General features: G+C 38.6%; 1 protein-coding gene across 4 annotated transcripts in view; it reads right to left on the bottom strand.

Moving 5' to 3' along the window:
- Nucleotides 1-6,647: 6,647 nt before the first annotated feature.
- The window catches only part of ZFPM2 (zinc finger protein, FOG family member 2), a 442,808-nt gene continuing 424,755 nt past the window's right edge, over nucleotides 6,648-24,700 (bottom strand). For all 4 annotated transcript variants that reach the window (XM_036995562.2, XM_036995559.2, XM_017642905.3 and 1 more), the window contains 3 exons: nucleotides 15,905-16,111; nucleotides 12,993-13,217; nucleotides 6,648-10,164 (listed from right to left, as the gene is read on the bottom strand). In XM_036995562.2, coding sequence (XP_036851457.1) covers nucleotides 7,676-10,164; nucleotides 12,993-13,217; nucleotides 15,905-16,111 — 2,921 coding nt within the window. In that variant the 3' untranslated portion in view covers nucleotides 6,648-7,675. The remainder of the gene's footprint in view (nucleotides 10,165-12,992; nucleotides 13,218-15,904; nucleotides 16,112-24,700) is intronic.

Here is a 24,700-nt window from a genome sequence, read left to right as displayed (position 1 = left end):
TATAGCCCCCAGTGCCAAGCATAATGCTTGTCAGAGTAAGAACTCAAAATGAGAATGTAATCATGAATGAATGAATGAATGAATGAGTGAAATGAATAATTTTGAATAGTACAATATTGGACTCAACTAATAACATTTGCTTTCACACTGTGCTTCTGTTTGAGATTTGCAGCATGCATTTCGCACAGATGGCCAGGAGACTGCAATATTCTTTACACATTTACTCTATTCTCCTCCCCCCGCCCCCCTCACAGTCCCTCCATTCCCACCCCACCCCCCACCAGGAATGGTCATGAATCACAGATGACTGCACTATTCCCTTCAGCATCTGTCTCTGATCACAGTGTGAGTCCACCAATCTTATAATAGACTCCACAAGTGTTTTCCTTGGGTTAAAAAACTCATCAAAATTAATACTAAATTGAAAATGGGAAAGTTCACAGTGAGGCAGCTGTTGTGTATAAGTAAAACATGAAAGAAGTCTGGCAAATAATGAGTTCTAAAGTTCTCTTCTTTCCAAACTACCAAAGAATGAAAAAGAGGGGGAAAAGGACACCCTCTCATTCCCACCTGTCAAGTTCAGCTTATCTAATTTACAAAGTGATATAAACTTGCCTTGTTTGTATTATCTACAAAGCAATCAAACTGACTTAGATAGAGCAATGAAGAAAAGAGCTACAGCTTTGAACAGAATCTCAGTGGTTAGTGAGCTCAGTAGTAATGGGCTGTGGATGAGAACACGGCGACAACCGCATAAAAATCTCACGCAAGACTACTAGGTAGTCTTCAGCCTTGCCACTCAAAATGTGGTCTGAGCACCTGCAGCACAGCATTAGCTGGGAGCCTGTTAGAGATGCAGACTCGTGGGCCCCTCCTCAGTCTTACTGAACCAATCTGCATTTTAACAAGATCCTCAAGTGATGTGGATGGACATTAAAACTCGAGAGACTGCTTTAAATCGTAACACTCAAAGTGCTACTGAGCTCAGATTATTTCATTGTAGAGTCACTTTGGAGTTTATACAGATTTGGGAGTGCAAATGGAGTGTTAAAATAATTGTAATTGTACATTTCAGAAATATTTAGCTATTAATAAATTAATTCTTATATAAGTGGATCTATAAAATAGTTATAATTGTGAGCATCATTAAAACTAAAATCCTAAAAAGTAGAAATAAAGCATATCAATTTAAAGAAAAAATTCATTATACTGAACTGAACATTAAAAATTAAGTACTAGATTAGAGTCTGATATATTACTGTGAATTCCATGTTTATTTTAAAATACACCTACTACAGGAAATAGGAATAGAAATGTGTGCATACATTGGCTGCTATACATATATATATCTTTGCCCTATTGCTGAGATGGTCAGAAGCAGGGATACCCAATAACAACAAACATAACTATGCCAAAATCTTGGCTTCTAGATAGCATTCTCCAGTAAGAGGAATCAGAGTCCTCTGGAGTGAAAAAAACTGACTCTAGGGCTTGGTCAAGGAAAACACAAAATGAGTTCAGTAGGAATAGGTGAAATTAGACATTCTGGGCATACTGTGTCTTGTTGTGACAGATAGTAATGAAGTTGTAGGGAAAAAACATTAAAAGAAGGATGAACCTACCTGAGCTCCGCATGACCCAAGATCAAAGAGTTTGTGCAACTGAACAATGACAGTATAGTACTCCTCCCTATCTGTGGGGGTACAGTTGATTACCCCAGTGGATGCCTGAAACCACAGATAGTATTGAAGTTACTTATATTATGTTTTGTCCTATATGTGCATACCTATGATAAAGTTTAATTTATAGATCACAGTAGGACATTAACAACGTAACTAATGATAAAATAGTATAATTATAACAATGCACTGTAATAAAAGTTACGTGAATATGGTCTTTCTTTCTCTTTCTAAAAATATCTCAAGAGTACCGTACTCACCCTTCTTGCTGAGATGACGTGAGATGATAAAATGCCTGCAGGCTGGAAGGAAGAGAGGTGAATGGAGAAAGCACCGTGGTGAAGCACTAGGCTGCTATTGACCTTCTGCTGATTCGTCAGGAGGATCATTCCGACAGCAGTTGACGGTGGGTAACTGAAACTGCAGAAGGTAAAACTGCACATAAAGCAGGATTACTGTATTAAATTATAAGACAGAGAACAAAGCAAATACCCATGTGTCCATACTGATTTAAATCAATGATTGAATAAATATATAAATGGAGAAAGGACAGGCTTTCATTAAAGAATTTCAATAATAAATAAAGAAAGAATGAGAGAAATAAAATAATTCAAGTTCTATACCACAATAACAGTTGCTGAGGGAAAGACACACTAGTGAAAGCTAAGACCAGTGGGCGAAAGTTTTAAGAGAAGCAGGATATTTACATAGCTTCAAAATATCTCCCCACAAATATTTTTTTATTTATCTGATAGTTTCAACATAGGTCCACGAATTTTTTGATACTCTTCTCCTCAGGGAGTGGAGCTTAATTCCCCTGGAATGTTGAGCAGATTTAGTGTATCACTTCTAATGAGTAGAGTATGGAAAGGAAAAACTTAATTTTACAGTGGAGGAGCTCATGTGTACAGTCTTTAACAAGTGATCAAGGTTAACATCCCCAGTGGTAAGTTAGGTTGTATCCCCCTGGTAAGGTGGAGTGAGAAGCATTTTACCTTTCTGCTATTCTTCCCCCAAATCTCTATTCCCAGAACACTCTTAAGGAAACTCAAATAAATCCAGACTGAGGAACATCTTACATGATATCTGGCCAGTACTCTTCAAAAGTATGAAGGTCATAGAAAAATAAAGGGCCGAAGAGCTGTCATGCATTGCAGGAGACTAAGGAGACCTTCTGGCTAAATGCAACATGGCACCCTGGATTGTATCCCGAAACAGGAGAAGAACATTAGTGTAAGAACTGGTGAAATTAGAATATAGTTTGGTTAATAATTTTGTTCCAATGTTAGTTTCGATAAATCTGCCATGGTTGCGTAAAGTGTTAATATTGAGGGATGAAGGTGCATGGGAGGTGATTCAGATGAATAAAGAATAGAAGAGATCAACACAGAAACTTTAACAAAAAATCTTACAAAGAAAACAGAAAATTCAAGACAAAGGAATTAACAGGAAAGTGCTCATACCAAGACATTCACAGACACACTGGGGTAGACACACAGAAATGTTTGAAATTAACATATCATTTGTATGCAAAATGGGGCTGCTAAGCTTCTTGAAAAGTTTATTTTCTTTCAGGCCTGTTTATGCTATTAATATACTGAGCAAATTCTTTTTTCTAGATAGTGCCAAAGTAAACTTTTGTCCAGGCTGTGTTAATTCTCTGAATTAACAGGGTTTACTGAATTTCAAACAGATACACCTCCTGGAGCAGAGTTGTCATCAGACTCAATTCTGCCTCACAATTGGCTCCTGGGTGATCAGTTGAGTCTTGTTTGTTTAGATGCTATGTTCTTTATGGATGTCATTGATGTTCATTAATAACATTCATAAATCAATCAAGTTCCAGAAGATTCACCAGTTTAGGGAAAACAGTTTCTGCTGCGCTGCTACACATTTGTAGAACCTGGCTGGTATACCCCTTTTCCCCTGTCCCTTCCCCTCCAGCTCCATACTGGCCAGTGCGTATCATTACTTCCCTGTAGGAGACTGAATAACAGCCCCAAAGATAGCAGATGTTAATCCTTGGTACCAGAAAATGTTACCTTATAAATAAAGAGGGTCTTTGCAGATGTGATTAAGGATCTTGACATGGAGACTTTAAATGCCATCATAAGGGTCTTTATAAGAGAGAGGCAGAGGGAGATTACATACAGGGAAGAGAAGCATGGCCTCTTGTGACCCGCGAGGCAGAGATTAGAGCGATGTAGCCACAGGACAAGGAATGCTGCCAGACACCAGCAGCTGGAAGAGGCAAGGAATGCATCCTTCAGAGTCTCTGGAGGGAGCACAGCCCTGCTGACCTCTTGATACCAGACTTCTGTCTCCAGATTTGCGAAAGAATAAACTTTTGCTGTTTTAAGTCACCAAGTTTTTGGTAATTTGTTACAGCTGTCATGAGAAATTAATATTCTCCCTTTTACCTATCTCCAGAGAATGTTTGAACTAGACTTTTAAACATAACAGAGAGGACAAAAGAAGCTGGAATTTTAGCTGTTTGTCTTTGCATTTTCCTTCCAGTTTAGGGGAGAAAGAAACATGATTTGGGGAGGTAATCTGAGAGCAAAATTCAGGTCCTTGGCTCTCACCCATTAGCCTTGTGACTTTGGGCACTTCAAATTTCTGGCCCTTCTTCGTTTTGCTTGAAAATGAGAGAGTTCCACCTGAACAAAAGATGTTCAAATACTCTTTGCAGATTCCATAATGACTATTTAGTTTCAGTTTCAATATTAAGACATATGTTGAAATAGTTAAAAATGATAATAGTTTTAAAAAGTCAATTGTGTTATATATTAGATACCAATACTTTGAAGACCAATTGCATATTAAATTCTAATGCCAGCTTTATTTATTTTGGTGTTGACCACAGAATACTGTTTCCCATTCTATGCTTAATTCTATAATTCTCAGTTGTGATTAAGGGGGGACAATACAGACTATCCTAGGTTTGCTTGGCCATAAAGCCCACAGTAATCCAGGCCCAGATGAAGAGATTCTGATTTAGTATAGTTATTAGTGTTCTGTAGAGGATTTAGATACAAGAGAACACTCTGCAGAAGCAATATAAATCATCACCCTTCTTATTATCCTTCCCCCAGACCTCCAGACCATTCAGCTGGCGCTGACAGTCTGATCTAAATGCTGTCCTGTTGAACATGGAACGTTTTTATCAGTGAGGGATGATCTTTGATTTGTCTCCATATAGGCTATGTAACCCATACCCAGACCTGTCCTTCTCCAGTCACTTGATACAGACTCTCACTATCCCTCATTTGGATCATCATGGTGGCCACCTAACTCATCTCCCTATTTCTAGCATCTGGGCCTCACACTCACTTTCCACCATTCCTAAACAAAATTCTCATTTCACATGCACGAATATTTCAGGTCTCCCAGAAGAACAGGTAGTTTCCCTTACCATTGTACCTATGTTTCCCTCCCCTAGCCATACAGTCTTTCCAACTCCTTCATCCCATATGCTTTCCTTGTTTTTCTTTGTATCTTTCTACTCTACCTAGTCTCACTCATCCTTTATACCTTGTCCTACTTTCCATTAGGTGTTTCCCAAGATCTGGAAAGGTTTTAAAAGATACAGATTCCCAGAATCCCCTGAAAGGAATTTTTCTTTAATCGATCTAGGGTGAGGCCCAATATACCAAAATACACATACACTGACATTTTAAAAATGTTCCCCCCAGTGATTCTAATGAAGAAACAGTGTTAATAAACACTACATTGAACCAGATTATAAAGTTCTTTAGGGAAGAAATGATGTATTACACTTACTGGCATTTATTCCCTAAAAGGTGTGTATAATCCTAGATAATCAATAAAGATATATTAATTGGCTAATTTTCTTCTTTCTTATAAAAAGAGAATAGGAAAAACAAGAATTGGGGAAAAAAGTCCTGTTAAGAATACTCAGTCCTGCCAATTCTCAAGTCAGAACTGTAAGGTGTTTATGAACATCCTTGTGGATCCTGAGGATCTGATACTTTAAGATATTTCTGAAAATCTCTATCAAGTGCTTCAGTTCCGCTCATCTCCCTGTTTCACTAACTGAAATGGAAAACATCAAGATCAAGATTTTATGTTTAAAAAGAATTATTCTCAACAAGCAGCTGGAGAAAAGTTCTTGAGTATTTTTCACATTTTTTTCATGCTCTGTCATAGTATTTTTATGTTGTGTTTGGGGCTGGCATCTTACACTCATAATGCTACCATATGCTACCATATCCTATATGGCTGAATAACAGCACATCTTAGCCACAGGTGAGGCAATTGCTTTTCCATATCAGGTTGTTCTAAAACCGCAGTATACTGCAGTGTCTTGATTGGCAACCGATGCCGTCTTGCCTATTGCATCACATCTTAACACTTCTAGGTAGCCAGTTAGGTCCTCCAGGATCTCACCCACATTGTATGCTTTCAACTCTATCTCAATATGCAAACCCTTGAAATAATGACATGTGTGAACTCTAGTGTCTTTTACAGATTGCAAGCATGAAACTTGTAATCTTTATTCATCAGAGTCACTTTACCATACCACGTCACTTCTCAAAACACAAGCCTCTCTCCCTAGTAAACTCCATCTAAAAGTTGGGTGCATTTGGTTACCCTCTATACCAATTCTTGTGCATAAGCTTCATAAGGCTCTTAGATATTTATGTAATTGTTCTTTTTCTGTCCTACAGTAGTAGTGGGGGGTAAAGAAGAGAGAGATAGTGCTTATTATATATATATGTAGTTATAATGAAGAATTTTTCTAATTCCATAGCTTGGCATCTCCAGTTCATTTTAATATAATGTTACATTAATTAGATTCATATGAAGGACAGTCTATCCCTTTACTGGTTTGTCATCATGTTACTGCAGCTATTCAGTGCTGGGTTGAACCTATTCTCATGAGAAAGAATAGGTGTGTAGGGTTTACCTTGTAATTTAAAGAAAAAAAGTATGCCAAAATTCTCCAACAATCTGGAATTTTATTCCATCCATATACATGCATAGTAACAACATTTGTTGAGAAATTATTTCTATCAGAAGTAGAACATTATCTTTGTGATCACCAGGTGCAGTATTGCTTGCTACTCTTATATTTAAATAGATCTTATATATGAATTAAATTCATACTTGCAGCATTGAGTTTAGGGTTTCGATTTAGACTGTGCCTTTCAAAAGATAAAACTGATTAATACTACCTCATTACTTACAATACTGCTTCCAGTAATTTTGTTCATTCTTTATAAAGTATTGCATTTAACAGCAAAGGTTTAGAAATTGAGACAGAGCTGCATCAGCAAAAGAAAATACAAGTACTATACAAGAAAAAAATTGCCATCTTCATTTAACATACATGTTTAAGATTAAGAAAATGGACAGAAACATACAGCTACATACAAATGCAAAGCCTAGTGACTAAGAAACTGTATCTGCTAAAATATAAAGTGCAAAAGGAGCCTGATTATCCAATAACTGAAATCTTAAGGCGAACTTTACAGCATGTGTATTTAGAACATCTTTGCAAATTATATTTTAGCATATACATATATCTGCAACAGCATATAAGAAGAAATCAAGATACACAAGTGCTTTTGAAGCTATTTCTAAAATGCTTTTCTGTATTGTTCGTGACTATTTTCTTTAAAAGCTACTATACAGTGCAAACCATATGTGCTACACAATAACTATACAATAACATTACAAATGACTTTAATATAAAGTTTTTAAATAAAAAATAACATAACCACAGCTATGAATACTGCTGGTAAAATAAATTAATTTTTTTTTGAAAATGGCACCAATAATACACTTTACTAATGGACTGTAATGAAATTACACCTTAAGTCTTCAACTCAGCCGTAATGAATTATCTCCTGATTGCCCAGTTGTAATTCAAACAGCTTTTCTTTCTGTTGTGTTTTGTTATTCTGGACTGGGTAGAACAACGTACTAAACACTGGTACCAAAGGCGACTGATGTTTATTTATTTAGTTATTTCATTTGACGTGTTCTGCTGCATGTGATGAGCAATAAAACTTCTTGTGAGTTATAAAGTTTGAGAGGTTGTTGAACTGAATATCGCACAGCCGGCAGTATTTCCCACTGGTTGGAGCCTGGGTGGAGCCATTCACGCCTTTTGCTATACTAGACAACTGTTCCTCCGCCGAGGGGATTCCTGGCGAGACGTTCTCATTTGTGGTTAACGGGTTCTCAGAGATCCAAGAAGGAGACTTGTGGCCATCTTCACGCTGAGGGTTCTGGGAAATGTTTTCTTGCTGTGGGGTGGCGGCGGGTCTCTCGTCTGGTTTCAGTCCACCATTCACGATCACCATGCCTCTGTTTTTGGGCAACAAGGGCAGGGACTCTTTAGCGGGTGCGGCACACCCATTTGAGGGCGCCTGGCCTTCAGGAGATTCATTTTCCACATTTGTGCTTTGCTCTATGTCCGTATTGTGGATGACAAGAGAACCAGAAACATAATCACCTGGCTTTATTCCATAGTATGGAGAAAGCTGGTCGGCTCCTTTGGCCTTCTTTATTGCTCCAGGGTAAAGGCATTGCGGAAGAAACAAGTGTTTGCTTTCTTTTGTAGCAATGAGCTGAGCGGCTTCACTGAAGACTTTCAGGCCTTGCAGGGTTGCTAAGTGAGATGAAAATAAGTTTCCGTTGGGGGAAGGCTGCTTCAGACTCCCATTTTTCTCACATTTTATGATGCTTCTTTCATAGCTGACATCAGGGCTGTTGCGTTCACTTTCTGGATTCGGGAACACTTTGCTGTCGAGCTGACCCAGGTCATTACGCTGATGTGCAGTGACTGGGCAGAAATTCTGCTTGTGGGCCAGGTAGTTTTCTACCTTATTGAAGCTGATCTTGCACACAGTGCACTCGTGGTAGTCCAGCAGCCTTTTGGGAGACGTGGTTGTCCGCTCAGACTGGGATAAACACTTTTTGCTGAGATCTATGGGCACGTCCATCTCTAGGCAGGAAACACTGGAATGAGTAGTGTCACATTTGGAAACTGGAGCACATTTGTTGATGGTCAGAGAAGTTTCCAAGTGCTTTGAGACAATGCCTGGAAAGATATCACATCTTGGGTGGTAGCACTCTCCTAATCCGTCTGTGGGTTCTTGAGTGGAGGTGCAAGGATTGCTGAGGTTGGCTACGTCAAGGAATCGTTGTTGGGCCAGTGGAGGCCTTTGATCCTGCTCCGGTAGACACATCTCATACATCTTTCTTCGCTTGCGCGTGCGCATGGTTCTTTGCATGGCAGGCACTTTGTTGGAAGCAGACCTCTTTAGCGGAGGGTCGTGGCGGGTAGCACAGTAATACTGTTTGTGGACCATGTATGTTTCATGCCGGCTGAAGGTAATGTTGCAAGCTTCACAGGTAGTCTTATTTGGGTCACTTTCCCCATCCACTAAGGGAACACTGGCATTTTTCACATCAACAGGTTTTCCATTAATTTTATCATCGTTGCTATTGGAAGTGGAGAGCTTCTTAGCTTGAGCTGAAAAGTCCTTGTCGTGACCCTTCCCACTTGGCCCAATTAAATCTAAAACAGTGGAAGAATTGATGCAGGATGTTGGAAGAAGTGGATTCTCAGGGTCAGTAGAATGAGCAGCTGGGTTGAGAAGGTTTATGGAGGTTTGGCCAGCATTAGGACTCACAGCCTCAGGCATCTTTTCTGAAACACCAGGGAACTCTGGGGACTTGGCCATCTGCTGCCATCGGCTGCTGCAGTAATGTTTTTTGTGCACTAGATAATTATCCAAGTTATTGAATGTTATGTTACACTCAAAGCAAGTAGCCCCCTTGGGCATCAAGGGGCTGTAAATTACGGGAGGGTAGCTACTATTTCCGTGCCTCAGTCGCCTATGTACCAGTTCAGACATCTTGGCTAAGATCTCTGAAGCTTGAGGGACCATTGTGATATCTTGGGGAAAAGCAAACTGAGAGAGGAAAGGGCCCACAGGGAAAGAAGGTCCAATATTAGGCTGAACTGGAGATGAGGCAAGTCTTGGGCTAGAGGGCTCAGACTTTATTTTTGTGTAAGAAAAGCTTTGTTTATTTGCTGTAGGCTGTATCTCCGGTCTCTGGTTAGTGAGAAAGAGCTGAGTCTTTTTCTCACACTTGTCCAGCTCCGTGTCAGAGCTCGCATCTTTAGTCTGCATGGCCTTTTGGCTCCGGGGGAGTTCGCTTCTGGTCAACAAGTCAGTGGCTGTCTGCAAGCTGTCTTCGGTGCCACTCGGAGAGTGTTCCACATCACCTTCTCTGTGAAGTTTGCCTCCGGGGACATGGAGCTCCTGGTGCTGCAGTAATTCCCGCTGAGTCTGGAAGCCGAAGTGGCAGTGATTGCATCGGAAGGCAGCTTGCGTGAGGTGGGAGAACAGGTGCTGGTGAAAGGTGATCACAGAATCAGCAGTGTAGCTACAGACGGTGCATTTTAGACTAGCACCAGGGGGGAGGAATTCTTCCATTTTCACTCCTAGAGAGATATACAAAATTAGGATACTGAGAACCAAGTGTGTTGGTTTGCTAATGATACAAGTCTTTACTAATGATCTAATGTGTCTTCAACACAGCAGGAATGAACTGACATCTTTTGGAATCTGATTTGTAATACTAACTTTTTGAATAAGAATATTGACATCTTTCACCATGTGTGGTAATAGTAATAGCACTTTATGGTTTCCAAAGCGCTTTCCTGTGTATACTGCACCACATGTCAGGAAACAAACTCAAGGAGGCTAATGGAAATGATGATGTTGATAAAGCTATTCAGTGATGGAGCCTTGATTAAATTTCAGATTTTACAATTTATAATCCATAACCTTCTTACTACAACACTAAGGTCTATGTAGGAAGACATAGGCATTTTTTAAGAGTTGGTATTGATAAGCTGTGTGCAAATCAAATAACTCAATGCACTCAGGTCTTGATTCAAAAGAATCCAAATAGGAATCATTTTGTAAAGCAATTTATAACCTCCTAATTTATCTTTAGTACAAATCTAAAGTTTTCATTAATTGGGTTTGCTGAACATGGTTTATCTCCATCCAGGCCTGATATTCAGCTGGTAGACACTAGTTCACTAATACAAGTCTTTTAGAACCTACATCCATGCTGATTGATCATTGCCTGTTTCTAATCAGTTATTAAATACATTGAATATCACCAATAACTGGTGGATAAACCTCACTGTGGTATTGTGATTTGTAAAAATACATATTTGGTCATTCAGATGACCAAAATATATTTCTTATATGTATTTGGTCTTTGTCCAGTATTCCTGGCTCACAGCTCTTAAACTCTTTGGAATTTCCTGTGATAAGAGCAATAAAGGTATCTTTTATTAGGTCAATAAGGTGACTTTTAGAATGCCCTTAAGTAAGGGTAATGATGGGGCTGGTTGCCAAGAGAACCAACGGGGATCAGAGGTTGGAACTTTCCGTTTCAGTGCCCCCAACACCCCCCAACCCAGTTGGGTTGTTGAACACATGGAGGTGCTTGGAGAGTGCGTGCCTGGGGAGGTCTTAGAAGCTCTGAGCCCTTTCCCCATACCTGCCCTATGAATCTCTTCCATCTGGCTGTTCCTGAGTTATATGCTTTTATAATAAACCAGTAATCTAGTGAATAAATGGGTTTCCTGAGTTGTATGAACTGCTCTAGTGTATTAATTGAACCCTGGGGTGGGGGTGGGGGTTTTGTCAACTTCTGATTTATAGCCAGTTGGTCAGAAGCAAATATTACTAACCTGGGCTTTTGACTGGATCTGAAGAAAGGGTAGAGCAATCTTGTAGGACTGACCCCTTAACCTGTGGAATCTGACACTATGTCCAGGTAGACAGTGTCAGAATTGGTAGGACACCAATTGATTGGTAGTTGCTGGAAGCCCTCCCCAGCAGGAACTGGAATTGGGATGTGGATGCTTTTATTCACTAAAGGTCAAGTAACTCTAGTTCCTATCTATTGGCATATGGTTAAATCAGCCTTGGCTCATCCTCTCTGCACTCTAGAATAAAACAAGAATTGCCTTTTATATATGCATGAGGTGAAAATATGGCAAAGAAAATCCAGTCCTATAGTGATAAAAGGGGACTTCTTATTCCTGTCTCCTTTTCTCCATAACTAATCCAATACTCATTTTTCTGTTTAGCTGAAAAGATTCCCCTATCTCTATTTTTGTTTTGTGCGTGACTTTACTCACCATCTGAGACAGCCAACCTGTTTCTGCTTCACCTGCTTTATCACCCACATAAAGACAGCTCATTTATAGAGGAAGGGAAGAGAATGAGTAGAAAGGAAATGGTCTTTTTTTTGTTTTAAGTAGGGTTGAAGACAAAGCCTGTATTGTACTACATAGTGGAGTTAGTTTTTTAAAACTCAGTACGCATTTCTGTTTTTAAATTATTCAGCTCAAGCAACAACAGTGAAGGAAGTCAGCCAGAGGTACCCTGTAAGGCTTGTACTATAGGTACTGAAGAACTGTGATTCCCAAACCTTGGTTTGCCCTATCCCAGAATGTTCCTAGAAATATCTAAAATTAATATGATTCTATACACTTGATTATCCCAATTTTAAACAAGTATATAGCAATTAGAATACTGTGTGATGATATTGACAACAATTGGGCATATGATTCCAAATGAGAATGGCTGGCACCTTGTTGTTAAAAGCAGGCTTTAAAAAAAAACCTATTTGTATTTCAGCCTAATTTTCTTAAGAAATTTTTAAACATTGTACTAAAAGTAGTTTAATGTCATAAAAATCAACTAAGCTGTTATGCACATCTGGAAGTCAAGAGCATTTTGTAGACCCATTTGTAGAAAGTTAATTTCTCTCAAGCATGATTTTAATTGTTTCTATCCAAATAACAGCTTTATTTCAGTTCAGCAAATACTTACTTTTTATGTACCTGTTTATTCCCTGCTATGTGGGAAAACAGTATTGTCAGTTTCCAAAGATTACTTGACACTTAAATCAATAAATATGAATTATGATATATACAGGGTATTGAGGCTTTATTTTTAAAATGATGCTGTTTACTCCAGATGAATAAAAAATAGAATGATTTTGCCTGTAATCTGAGCACTGTAGTTGTTTAAATTCAAAAGTCCTTTGAGTAGAATGTACTGATTATAAGTGACATAAGATAACAATCACTTGTCCGGCAAGTTTCATCTTGATTTTATAGATAAATACAGTTAAACAGGTACATATATACAAATATATATGTATGTATGGATGAATGTATGTATGTAGAGAAAGAATAGAGTCTCCAGGAGAAAAAGAAGAAACAAGGGAGGCACTTACCACTGTGTGAATTCAGGTGCATTTCTAGAGCTCGGGCATTTGAAAAGCTCTTGGTACATTGTGGGAAGGGGCACAGGCTAGAAATCTGAGGAGGACTGTCTTCATTTTCTTCTGACACTGGAGCAGCTTCTCTTTGCCTCCCACTGCAATAGTACATTAAATGGGCTTGCAGATTCCGCTCACTCCGATACCAGATGCCACAGGACTTACAAGGGAATATATCCTCTGCAGGCAAAAATACAGGGACACGTTAGCTGCTGTAAATTTGGAGCCAACCATGGGTAAAGCAGCGTTTAGTTCAATTTTTCTCAGAGACTGCACTCAGGTTCTGAATTAAGCAATTGGAACAGTGCGGAGTGCAATCCTGGGTGTTGTTCCACAGTATAGGAGTAAGCTTTTGAAGAAATGTTATGCTCAGTGCAATTTACCTTCCCACAGACTCTTTAGAAAGTGGTACTATAGGAGACTCCAACATTAAAAGCACAAGAGATTAAATTTAAATTGTTTTCATTGTATTCATGGTTTAGAAAAAGAGGCATTTATAAATAGCAATGTGAATTGGTTTATCTGATTGATTAAAAGGTAAGGATCTAATGGCTGAACTAAAGTTAGCCCTAATGCCAACTTCTGATACCATTTGTCCATTTACTAAATTAGTTGCAGAATATCTACTAGGTACCATATTGTATGCTGGGTTGGGTATAAAACAAAATGAAAAGACTAAACAGCCATTGTCCAAGTTGCTTACAGTCTTTTTGGCTGATGAATGAGTATTCAGATAATTACATCAGAATGCAATGACTATTCTAATGGAGGTGTCTGAGAAGAGCTTTCAGGCATGGATGAGGCACCAAGCTGATTGGAGAACTAGAGGGAGGATGAGGTCAGAGAAGGATTTAGAGGGAAGATGATGACCTGCCATAGCTGAATCCTGGAGAATGAAATCAAGCTAGTCAGGTGATGAGAGCTAAGTCTTCCTGCCTGAAGGAAGAGCCTGGAGAAAGGCATGGGAGCCTGAGAGAGGGACTGGGTGGAGGCCAGGAGGCTGGGTGGTGAGGGGGCTGTTCTGCATGGCTGAGGCAAGGGCCCTGATGAGGACTGGGAGAGGGGAGGTTGTAGAAGGCAGGGAGAGATTTTCACTTTGCAGGCTCTCTTAAGAAGTTTAGATTTTTATCTTAATGGTTATGGAGAATCACTGAATCATTTGAAACAAGGGACTGGCTTAATGAGATAGTATAAAAGCCTAACAGTGGAGTCAAGTTCTGAAGGTAGTGAATTTGTAGAAGGCAACTGCAGTAATCTAAGGGAAATATGATAGAGTTTGAGTTATAGCTAATAGTCATGTACTTTATTAAGTCATGCTATGATATGTATTTTTCATATATTCACTCATGGAAAATTTCCTCATGTGAGTATTTTACCCCTGCATCCACTTACAAGTGAGGAAATGTAGGTTCAGCAGCTCGCCCATGATCACATAAGTGGTGAACCTAATGTAAACACTCTTCCACAGTGCCTCAGTAGTGAGGGGATCACAGAGAAAGAAAAGTTATATTGAGGTACTAGAACCAAGTGGAAGGAATGACCTCCACTTTGCAGTTGGATGCTAGAGCAGAGGGTGTCTCCTCCATGACTGGGCTTCTTGTTAGCATTTCTGTGTGAGTGACCATTTCATTAATCTTTACAGGGAAGAGATGAGGGAGAGGTGACAAGTTCAGGCTAGGGCACATACAGAAAGCAGAGTATAATCTCAAATATAATTAGAATTAATATTCACACATTGGAGCTTTACATTAATATAAAGTATTTCTAGTGTTGCTGGTAACAAAATCCTTTGTCTCACATTCAGGTTGGGCCCATGTTATTTCAAGTGCCTCACTATCTGAATCAATGTAAAGATCCAGTGAAAAAAAAAAGAAAAAAAAGAAAAAAGCACATTTACATTGAGGAAATCCAAAAATAGAGCTTGGGTTGGGAATTTCCCAGAAACACCTGGGAATTTCTTTAAAGGATACTGTGATAGCGAAAATATGATTACTGTTGAATATTTGTAAAATATCAAGACATCATTGCAGTCTCTAGATTTCTTTCCTTCATCATTCAGAGTCTGAGGGATTTTTCAAGAAAATGTTTGACTAAATGCAGTATTTCACTTACCTACTAGCTTTAGGATCTCTTCTTCTCCTAAGATGCTACTGCTATTCAGGTTTTATCAAAGAACTGGATAAAAGCAGAGCTGAGTCTAGAACCCAGATCTTGGGACTCTTAGACCACTCATTTTTTTTTCACGTACAGTGTCATTTTGTATGTTCAAGGAATACAAACTAAGTTCAATAGTCATGTTAACAAAATATACCACAAATGTGCATTTGCCAGGACATGTTTTTAAAGTCTCTACGTAAGTTATTTCTAAGTTTATATGTATTTTTCTTTGTTTTCTTTTTATTTTTTTTTGGTATTAGCTGATGTCTTGATTTATCCAGGCTACATTTCCCTTTCATTAATATATCTAATCAAAATTTGACTTCTTTTTTTTTTAATCTTGTTTTTAAGTTTTTAATTCAATAGCCCTTAAAGAATACCAAAATTATTCTCATAGTAGCATCAGGGGAAACTGTTGGTTGGGCTTCTTAAAACTAAGTAGCCTTGAATTCCATTCAACTAGTCTAGAATATTGGGGGTTTTGTGTGTGACATTCAGCAATCTAACCTGAAACAAATGAATTTATGTATTTTTTTAATACTCCCATGAGAAGTGATCACACATACACTTAGACGATAAAACAAAATCACACTACTGGAGAAAATAGTCTGTCCCTGGTTGCCTGTCAATAGACATTATGTTTTCTTCTTGCATAAATACCCATCACCACTACAAAGCTCTTGTACTGGGCTATTGCACTCAGCACTTACTATTGACAATAGCTGTAGGCAAAATAGAAGCCATGGCAGCTTGCTGAGGAAGCAGCTGAATTGAGTCCAGCAGGCGTGCAGGGTACATCCCTTCTGTCAGAGTCATCTGACTGGCAGCTTGTAGCCTTGAGTCAAAATCCACCACAAAGGCAATTAGCTCTTCACCTTCAGAGATGGCCTTCGTAGTTGTGCACCAAAGCTGACCCCCTATTAAGAAGAAAAAAGAAAAAGATAGAATTGACACAATGTGTGAGTCTGCTGTACACGAGACTGACGTCAATAGCCCCTTCTCATGTTTTCACATCAGATTCTACTGGGGTGGAGTGTTTGATCAAGACAAGAGCTGTATTCCTCTCCTCTCCTATGTGGAACACTGTATTCGTTGCATTAAACAGATGGTTCAGTGACTAACAGTAGAAGGTTAAGAACCAAGAATACACATAATCTGTGGAGAGTATTGTCAACAGTTTGCCTTCCAGGGCTTACCTTAATCAATAACTGTGCTATCACATGGTATGGTGCTGAGGACCAAGCATGGTAGGAATCCACCTGCAGAAATTTAGTTCAGGGGAGCCTTTGAAGTTACTCTTCCTGTACCTTCTGGAAATAAGCAGCTATTTCTTTCTCTTTTTCTCATCACACACACTCTCTCCCCCAAATACTTTTATTACATCAATACCAGATGACTAAAACTATAAAACAAGTAAACAAAAAGCTCTTAAAATCTAGAAAGTGAAAGTAAAATTCCAGTTAGTCTTACTCTCCTTATGTCTGCTGCCATTTTTTTTGCTTGAGTGATCTTTACTTATATAATATTCCTTATAATGCAGCTTCTTTATCTCTGTTTACCCTGATTGAACTTCCTGAAAAGAAGATATGCCAAAGATCCTTTTCAAAAAGGCTTATTTAAATAAAGATTTGTTTAAATGAAAAGAACCCTTTCTTCAAACACTAAGATATACTGTGGCTCTGTGCTTCAAATGATCACATGTGGTGCATTAGAAAGAAAATTAACTATGCAAGTACATCTTCTAATGTATTGGAATGCGATAGCGAATGCTCATTTATTTAACATGTTTAGACAGGCAAAGCACTTATATTTTGTTATCTACACTCTCAGGCGTAGATAGGTATCCTATACAGTTATGTCTGAAATAATGTGGCATTCTTGATATGTTATAAGGCTTTTTTTCTCATTGTGTATATATTGCAAGGCTATATATTATACTCATTAGGCAAGCAAAAACTGTACCCATTCTGATAAGTAATATTGCTGTTTATATTTCTGCATAACTGTCTTTTCAACTGCACTTCATTTTTTTCCACAATCAAGAGATTATAGTTTTTAAACAACTTGTGGTAAAAATCTGGTGGAAAAGATAACAGCACACAGTATGGCAGAATGGTGCAGGGGAATCAGGACACTGTTTCAGAGACATCTTGGACAATCAATTAAACCAGTTGATTAAAGTTTAAAGGTAAGCAAATGAAACGCCATCCATGACAGTACATGTGTGGGATGAAGCAAAGATTATACACCTCAGACGTCTGAAAGTTTCAAAGTAAAACACAAATATACTAAGACTAAAAAACAGCAAATTTTTGTTTCACATTAACTCAAACATATCTGAAAGCATAGAAGTTTGCCAAAGTTGAAAACCAGATTTACTTTGGCATTGATTGATTTATTTACAAATACAGCTGCTCACCTGCGTCACTGTGGAATCAGATGAGCATTAAGAAGTGCTAAGAAGTGCTAAGCGGCGGGCAGTGTTTCTGCTGGTGACGATTCCTCCCCCTGGAAGCCTGTGTGCGGCTGCTATGCCTTCTCTGATGTGCATGCAGATTCAAACTACTTACAGCTGTAGACAAGGTAATCATTTGCCCTGTACCTTTCCCCTGGGATACAGCTGATTATGTGAATCTGTGTAATAGAGAGGTGGGGAGGGAGAGCCAGGCACTAATATTCAGGTTTACTCCATGGCCTGCTCTTTTGGAGTCACTGAATTTCAGAAATGAACTGAATGACTTACATTGTTGGAAATAAGTTACCGTTTTTGATAAGTGTCCCATATTGATAAATTCAACCATGGGTATCTTTTACAAAAAAAAAAAAATTGTTTGGACTCAGGTACCCATGAAAAATTGAGGTTTTAGTGGAATACCACTCATGGCCAACCTTTATCACAGCAGTGAGCTATGTAGCAGGGTGACACAGAATACCTGTGGCTCAAACTTGGAACCAAAATGAGCCAATAAATAAATAAAATAAAATTCACGAATATGAAGTGCAGAGAAAAGTAAGCAAGAAGTGATTTTTCTATGCTATTAAACAGCCTGGCAGTTGTAATACAGATCTGTGCTTTCAGACTTAGTAATGTTTTGTATTTTATTATCTTTACCATTTTCTCTCATTTTATGGTTTGGTCAGGGCATATCCTTTTAAAAGGCTGAATTAGACTGAAAATGAACTGGGTAAACTGGCTGAGGAAGTCATTTGCCTTAAGATTTAATCTTTTAAGCCATTCATTCCCAAGCTATTCTTTGTACTCTCTGCTGTGTGCCAGGCTGGGCACTATGGCTTCTTCACACACCTCTACACAACTAGAATGCACACATATAAACAGACAAAGTACAATACCATATGGTGGTGTCATCCCCTGATGCTAAAGAAAATGTAGGAGGGAGTAATTGATACTTCTTGGTGGAGTCAAGCAAGCCATCCAAGGTGACTTTTTAAAACCGACTCATGAAGGGACTCTCTGTCCCCTCCTGGCATGAGCTGGGAGCTCTGTCTCTGTCCTCTTGCTTTACCTATAAATAAAAGCCTCTACCTTGCTCTCCTAAAAAAACTGACTCATGAAGAATAGAGGTAAAATAGTACAAGTAGGTATAGGGGAGACCCGACAGGTACACAGCTACCACCAGAGAAAGGAGCAGGCATGCAAGTGCAGGACTGTGGAAAAGTCTGACCGGTCCTGACAGTGGTTCAGAGGCCAGCGGACCTGGAGCTCGGGGCCTGGCACAGAGAGGGGTAGGGTATGGTCAGTGGTGTGCTTGAGCCTGCCTGCTGGATGACAGGGCAGAATGTTCAATTGTCAAGAATTTTGTGTGCTGGTTGATATCACACTGGTAACTTGTGGTTGGCGAGAGTTGTAGTATCTGCCACTGGAACTGGCAAACATTATAAATCAGGGCTCCTCCCACAAAAATGTTTAGAGCACAGTGAGACAGCCTTGAATGCAGCCTGAAAGCAGCTGTCTGTGGCTCATGGTGGGGAGATGGTGTATATTAATTTGAGTGAATAAATGAACAAATTCTTGAAAGGGGCTTTTCTCCTCCCAGACTGAAGATCTCAGGGTGGTCAGTAGAGTCAACTGAAGGAGCAGGAAATGTCGCCAGGAGGGCCACTCTGAGGCTGCTGCACTAGCTCAGTTGTGAGAAGCACAGATGGTGAGGCAGGAAAAGGCCAGGTTCAGGAGAGGTGGTTGAGAGAGGGCTGTGGTGATTTCACGAGATGCGTAAGAGAAAGGAAGCTGCTGCAAAAGACAAAAAGGTTTCTGGTTTGGGAAGTCAGACGACAGGGATGCTGTGAATGAAGCAGTAAGGCTGGTGTCTCAACAAGCTGTACAGCCGAGAAGGGGGTGGTCAGCATTTATTAGCAGTGATTTCTTTGGCCACGTAGGCAAAGTGCCGTATGCATTGCATCTACTTTAACCCTGTTGATTACTCTGTGAGGTACTGATATTTTCCTCATTCTAGAGTTAAGAAAATTGAAGCTTGGTGAGTTTAACTTACCTGCCGAAATCTATACATGTGATCTGTGACAGAACCATGATCTAGACCTCTGTCTGCCCAACTCCAAAGTCCAAGTTTACACATGCATGTTTGTTGTGTGTGTGTGTGTGTGTGTGTGCATGCACGGAACTAATGAATTCTGCTTTGAAAATGTAGAGTCTAAAGTATCTGAAGGGCTCCTGGGTGAATGTATTTAGGGGGCAGTTGGAACTTGAACGAGACATGGAGACATAAGGCTGGAGAAAAAATAATATTTTGGAAGTCATCAGCACATTCTAAATGACTGCAGCTGTTGTTTACACTAATACAGATGCACAAAGACTACAGAGTGAAATGAAAGGACCACAGATTAAAATTTGGGGAATCACAACATCAAAGATGGGGGTAGAGGAGAAGGGATCATTTACTGATACAGAGAGCATATATTTGGAAAAATTGGAGGGGAACCCAGAGGATATCACCACATACATAAAGGGTTGGCTCTTTGAAACTGTTTGGCTGAGTTTTTTAGATGGTGAATTTGGAGTATACAACTTGAGGGGAGATATCCCAAGTGTGGTAACATGGCTTCAATTCCCGATATAGATAAAATATTCTAAATGCGACTGCTAGTAGGGGATGGAATCCCATCTAGAAGGAGTATGGAAGATCCCAGGGTACAAATTATGGCTCTGCCACTTACTGTGTGATTTGAACTTGTCACCTAAGCATTCTGCCTATGAGTTTCCTCATCCTTGGAAACAGGGATAATGTTAATAGTACTGAACTCATATTGTTATTATGAGGCCTAAGTAAGCTAATATTTGTGAAAGCTTCAGAAGAACTGCTGGCATATAATAAATGCCATGCAGTTGTTAGACATTATCTTTTTGGTTTGATCTGGTTGAGACTATTTTCTCATTCTTACTGCCTTGCTAAATCCAAGAAAAGAAATCTCACCAGAAAGAAAAACAAACCTATGAATTCAATGAGCAAATATATCTATGTTTTACTGTAGAGAACAAAACTGTTTTAGGAGAGAAGGCTAAGGTTGCATCCATTTGTGGCTCACATACTGTGTCTTGACAAGTTAGAAACAGAATTAGTTTCTAGCAATCTACATGAGGCTGAGGAGGCAGGAAAACCAGTTTTCTACTCTACTAGGGATTTTAGAGCCTAGGGTAAATACAGCCAGTTCTGATTAATAATTGAATTGAAGTCAGTAGTATTTATCTTAAGAAGCAATCTGAGGATGTGAAGATGCTAAGTCATGTTGATATTTAGCTATTTTGATGTCTTCACAGATTGAACTTATTATTTTGTTCAATGGAAACAAATCACAGGGTGTTATATTTGGCTTTAAAATGAGAGCCCCACTATCAAAAAACAAAAAAACACCAAAAAGGTAGAAATAACACGTATCAGCAAAGATGTGGAGAAATTGCAACGCTTGTGCACTGTTGGTGAGAATGTGAAATGGTATAACTACTAAGGAAAACAGTATGGCAGTTCATCAAAAAAATTAAAAATAGAATTACTTTACAATCCAGCAATTCCAGTACTGGGTACACACTAAAATAAACTGCAAACAGGGTCTCCAAGATGCTTGCACAACCAGGTTTATAGCAGCATTATTAGAAATTGTTACAATACGGAACTAACCTAAGTGTCCACTGACACATGAATGGGTGAGCCAACTGTAGTATATACATACAGTGGGGTATTCAGCTTTAAAAAGGAAGGAGATTCTGAAATATGATGTAAAATAGATGAACTTTGAGGATACTATGCTAAGTGAAATAAGCTAGTCTTAAAAGGACAAATAATGTAGATCACACTTATAATGAGGTAGTCGGTGTATTAAAAAATGACAGAAAGGAGGATGGTGGTTTCCAATGGCTGGGGGCAGAGGAAATGGAAAGTCACTGTTTAATTGGTAGAAAGTTTTAGTTTTGCAAGATGAAAAGAATAATGGTTGCACAGCAATGTTAAGGCCACTGAACTGTACACTTAAAAATGGCTAAGACAACAAATTTTATGTTGTATGTATTTCATAACAAAAACTTTGGAAAAATTAGAGCACCATTTTTTCACTAAAAAAATCTGTGAACTTCAATATCTGCACAAGTTTCTAGTCAAAGCTAAGGATAGGAATATAGCTTTTATAAAGTGCTTTCCATATGAGATGGTTTAAAAAACACAAGAGTAACATCTTTTCTCAAGATTTTTCTAGAAAAGCTACTATAACAAAATACTGCTTGAAATCTAAGTCCCTGGTTGAATGAAATTGCCGCTGAGATAGAGTTTCCTTTATTTGGCCACACTGTTTTCACTTAAATGACTTTGGAGCCTTGAGTACATTTGAAAACTGTGAGAAATGTAGCTCCCGGTTACTCTGTTGATTTGGGTTTTTGCCTGTTTTCAGCACCGGTGGAGTGTTCCTGTCAACAATTTCAGGAATCTAAACAGATGTTTTTTGTAGCTTTCATATGCAGTAGTATGCTTAATGCCCCCAGATTTATTCTAAGCAAAATTTCAATATTCTAATTCACACTGATGGCATATTGATCTGAAGACAAACAGATTAATGTAAAGGTGCTGGCTGCACATTTGGCAATATCATATATGCTTATTTGGTAAAACTCGACTTCTTTGCATAGCCTTCAGGAACAAATGATCTCGGTTTAAGGGATTACATGTTAATAATGAAGCATAGCTGGCACCCAAATCACTGAAAATTTTTTGTTTTCACTGTGAAGATAGACTAGAAAGAACACTTGACTGGTGGGTAAGAAACTTTAGTTCTAATCCTGATTTGATTATTGGCTGCTGTGTGATCTTGGAGAATTGCTTTACTTACATCATATCTATGGCCTTAGGCTAGATAACCTCTAGATTATTATCATCATGTTGTGAGCAACTTTTTAGGCTTCTATGACCAGTGTGCTAATAATAGTAATAACCACACGTTTGTTAAGTGGTTACTATGTGCTATGCATGCGCACTGTGCTAAATCCTTTGAATGCATTATTTTCATTTCTCCCAAGAAAGCAGTGAGGTGGCTTTCATTTATTCCCATTTGATTGTGAGATCTTGAGTCTGAAAGTATATATAAGTTTTTCAAGGTCACACAGGTGAAGGGGAATTGAAAAAAGAAGAGATAAGGGAGGGTAGAACTAGGCAGTTTGTCTCTATAGAGTCTGTATGAAAAATCAGGTGTCCCAAGTTACAGCGCCATCTGATGTTCACCAAATAACTACACAGCACCTGACTTCAATTACTATTTGAGTAGTTATCTCTGAATCAGAAATAAGGTGGTCACTTTACGAAACAGCATCAAGATTACAGTGATGAGATATAGCTCTTCAGTGCATAGCTACAATCTGTAGAATAATGTCTGTATTTGTGATGTGGAAGTGCCTCCAGATTATCTTATAATATGAGTAATAAATTATTACAATAGCTGACACTTAGAACATGGTTACTTTGTGCCAAGTACTATTCTAAACATTTCACACATATAAATCCATTTGCTAATGTTAAATACAAATGTACCATTTGCACAATTCTCTATTTAAATTACAAGTAGAGTTGGACACTAAAAGGACATCAAAATTCTACATGACTGTGGGGCACTGGTTGGTAATTTGCACAGTGGATTCACCTGGGAGCTCTTAATCAACATGGATTTCCAGATATTGCTCTGAATCAATGAAATCAAAATCTCTGGGTGTGAAGTTTGGATTTCACCATTTTTTAGAAGCTTCCCAGGGAGTTGACTGTGCCTCAAGAGTAAAGCATGACTGGCCTGTGGGTAAACTCTCTGTACCTTTATAAAGTAGAAAGGAGACTCCATGAAGATAAAAGTCTCTTCATAATCAAATATTTCATAGATGTGTTCAAATAATATAAGAGAGAGATGGCCATTTTGAAACTTAGAAAATGACAATGGAAAATAGGTTTGAATTTGTCCTTTGCCCCTAATATTTGAAGAATGTGGGAATGAGGAGTGAAGGGGTGAAGAAAGATGGATAAAGCAAGGATGTAATAACTTAGCATCATCTTTCAACTGAATAAGCCAGTTAGGAACTTAGGAAATTTGGGGATTATATTTGGCTTTCCAGTGTTTCAGTCTTTATTTTTTGGAGGTACATAACTTATTATTAAAAATGATCAATGATATTGCATCCCTCCCAACCTGTGAAAGATCATATTGTATAAATCAAGACAAAAAAACCACATTCCTGCTGTATGGGCATGAAGATTTTATCAAATGACATCAGGCACTGAAGCAGCTGATATCTTCCTCGCTTCCACCAAATAGAAAGGTTATTTTAGGATTGTCTCCTTGTCCACCTCTTACGCTGCAAAACACAGTCACTCTCCCCAGGCTCCACACCCACATAGCACTCCCTTCACAAATAAAGCACAAATACATTCAAGGTTCATCAAAAATAAGTACTAAGACTTTGACGTTCTTGAAAAACCATGTATTTGCTGTTTAAGTAACGCTGATGATCAAAGTTCTTGTACAAACAGATATGGTTCCTAACAGGAAGCTTATAAATTTTTCTCATAATTGCTGTCAAAACTGCAGTGAAGTGTAGTACAAGTTTCGATAATAAAGAATAAAGTCATGGTTCAAGCTCAATGATATTTGGGAAATTCACGCTCCTCTTACTAGAAGCAGTGGCCTTACATAGCACCCCATCCTGCCAAATTTTTCACTTGCACTTTTGTTATTTATGAAATCAGTGTCTGCACAATGTCATGCAGACCTCTGCTGATAAACTCTAATTAAGATTAAGACAAGCCTTTTGGAAAGGATCCCATCATTAGCAAACATGATAAACACAAAAATACTCCCTACTTGTCAACCAGGAGCAATTCAGTAACCTAACAGTATTATCTGTTGCTAGGTTACAGAGCTGACAAAGCCTCAATTATATTGCTCCACCATACCTATAGAGTTCTGTATAAGCAAAATGTATCCAGTATAAAAGTGTTTAACTTCATCTA

This window comes from Manis javanica, chromosome 2 (genome assembly GCF_040802235.1).
Source record: "Manis javanica isolate MJ-LG chromosome 2, MJ_LKY, whole genome shotgun sequence".
NCBI classification, from domain to species: domain Eukaryota; kingdom Metazoa; phylum Chordata; class Mammalia; order Pholidota; family Manidae; genus Manis; species Manis javanica.
This window is presented reverse-complemented; position numbering and strand designations above follow the sequence as displayed.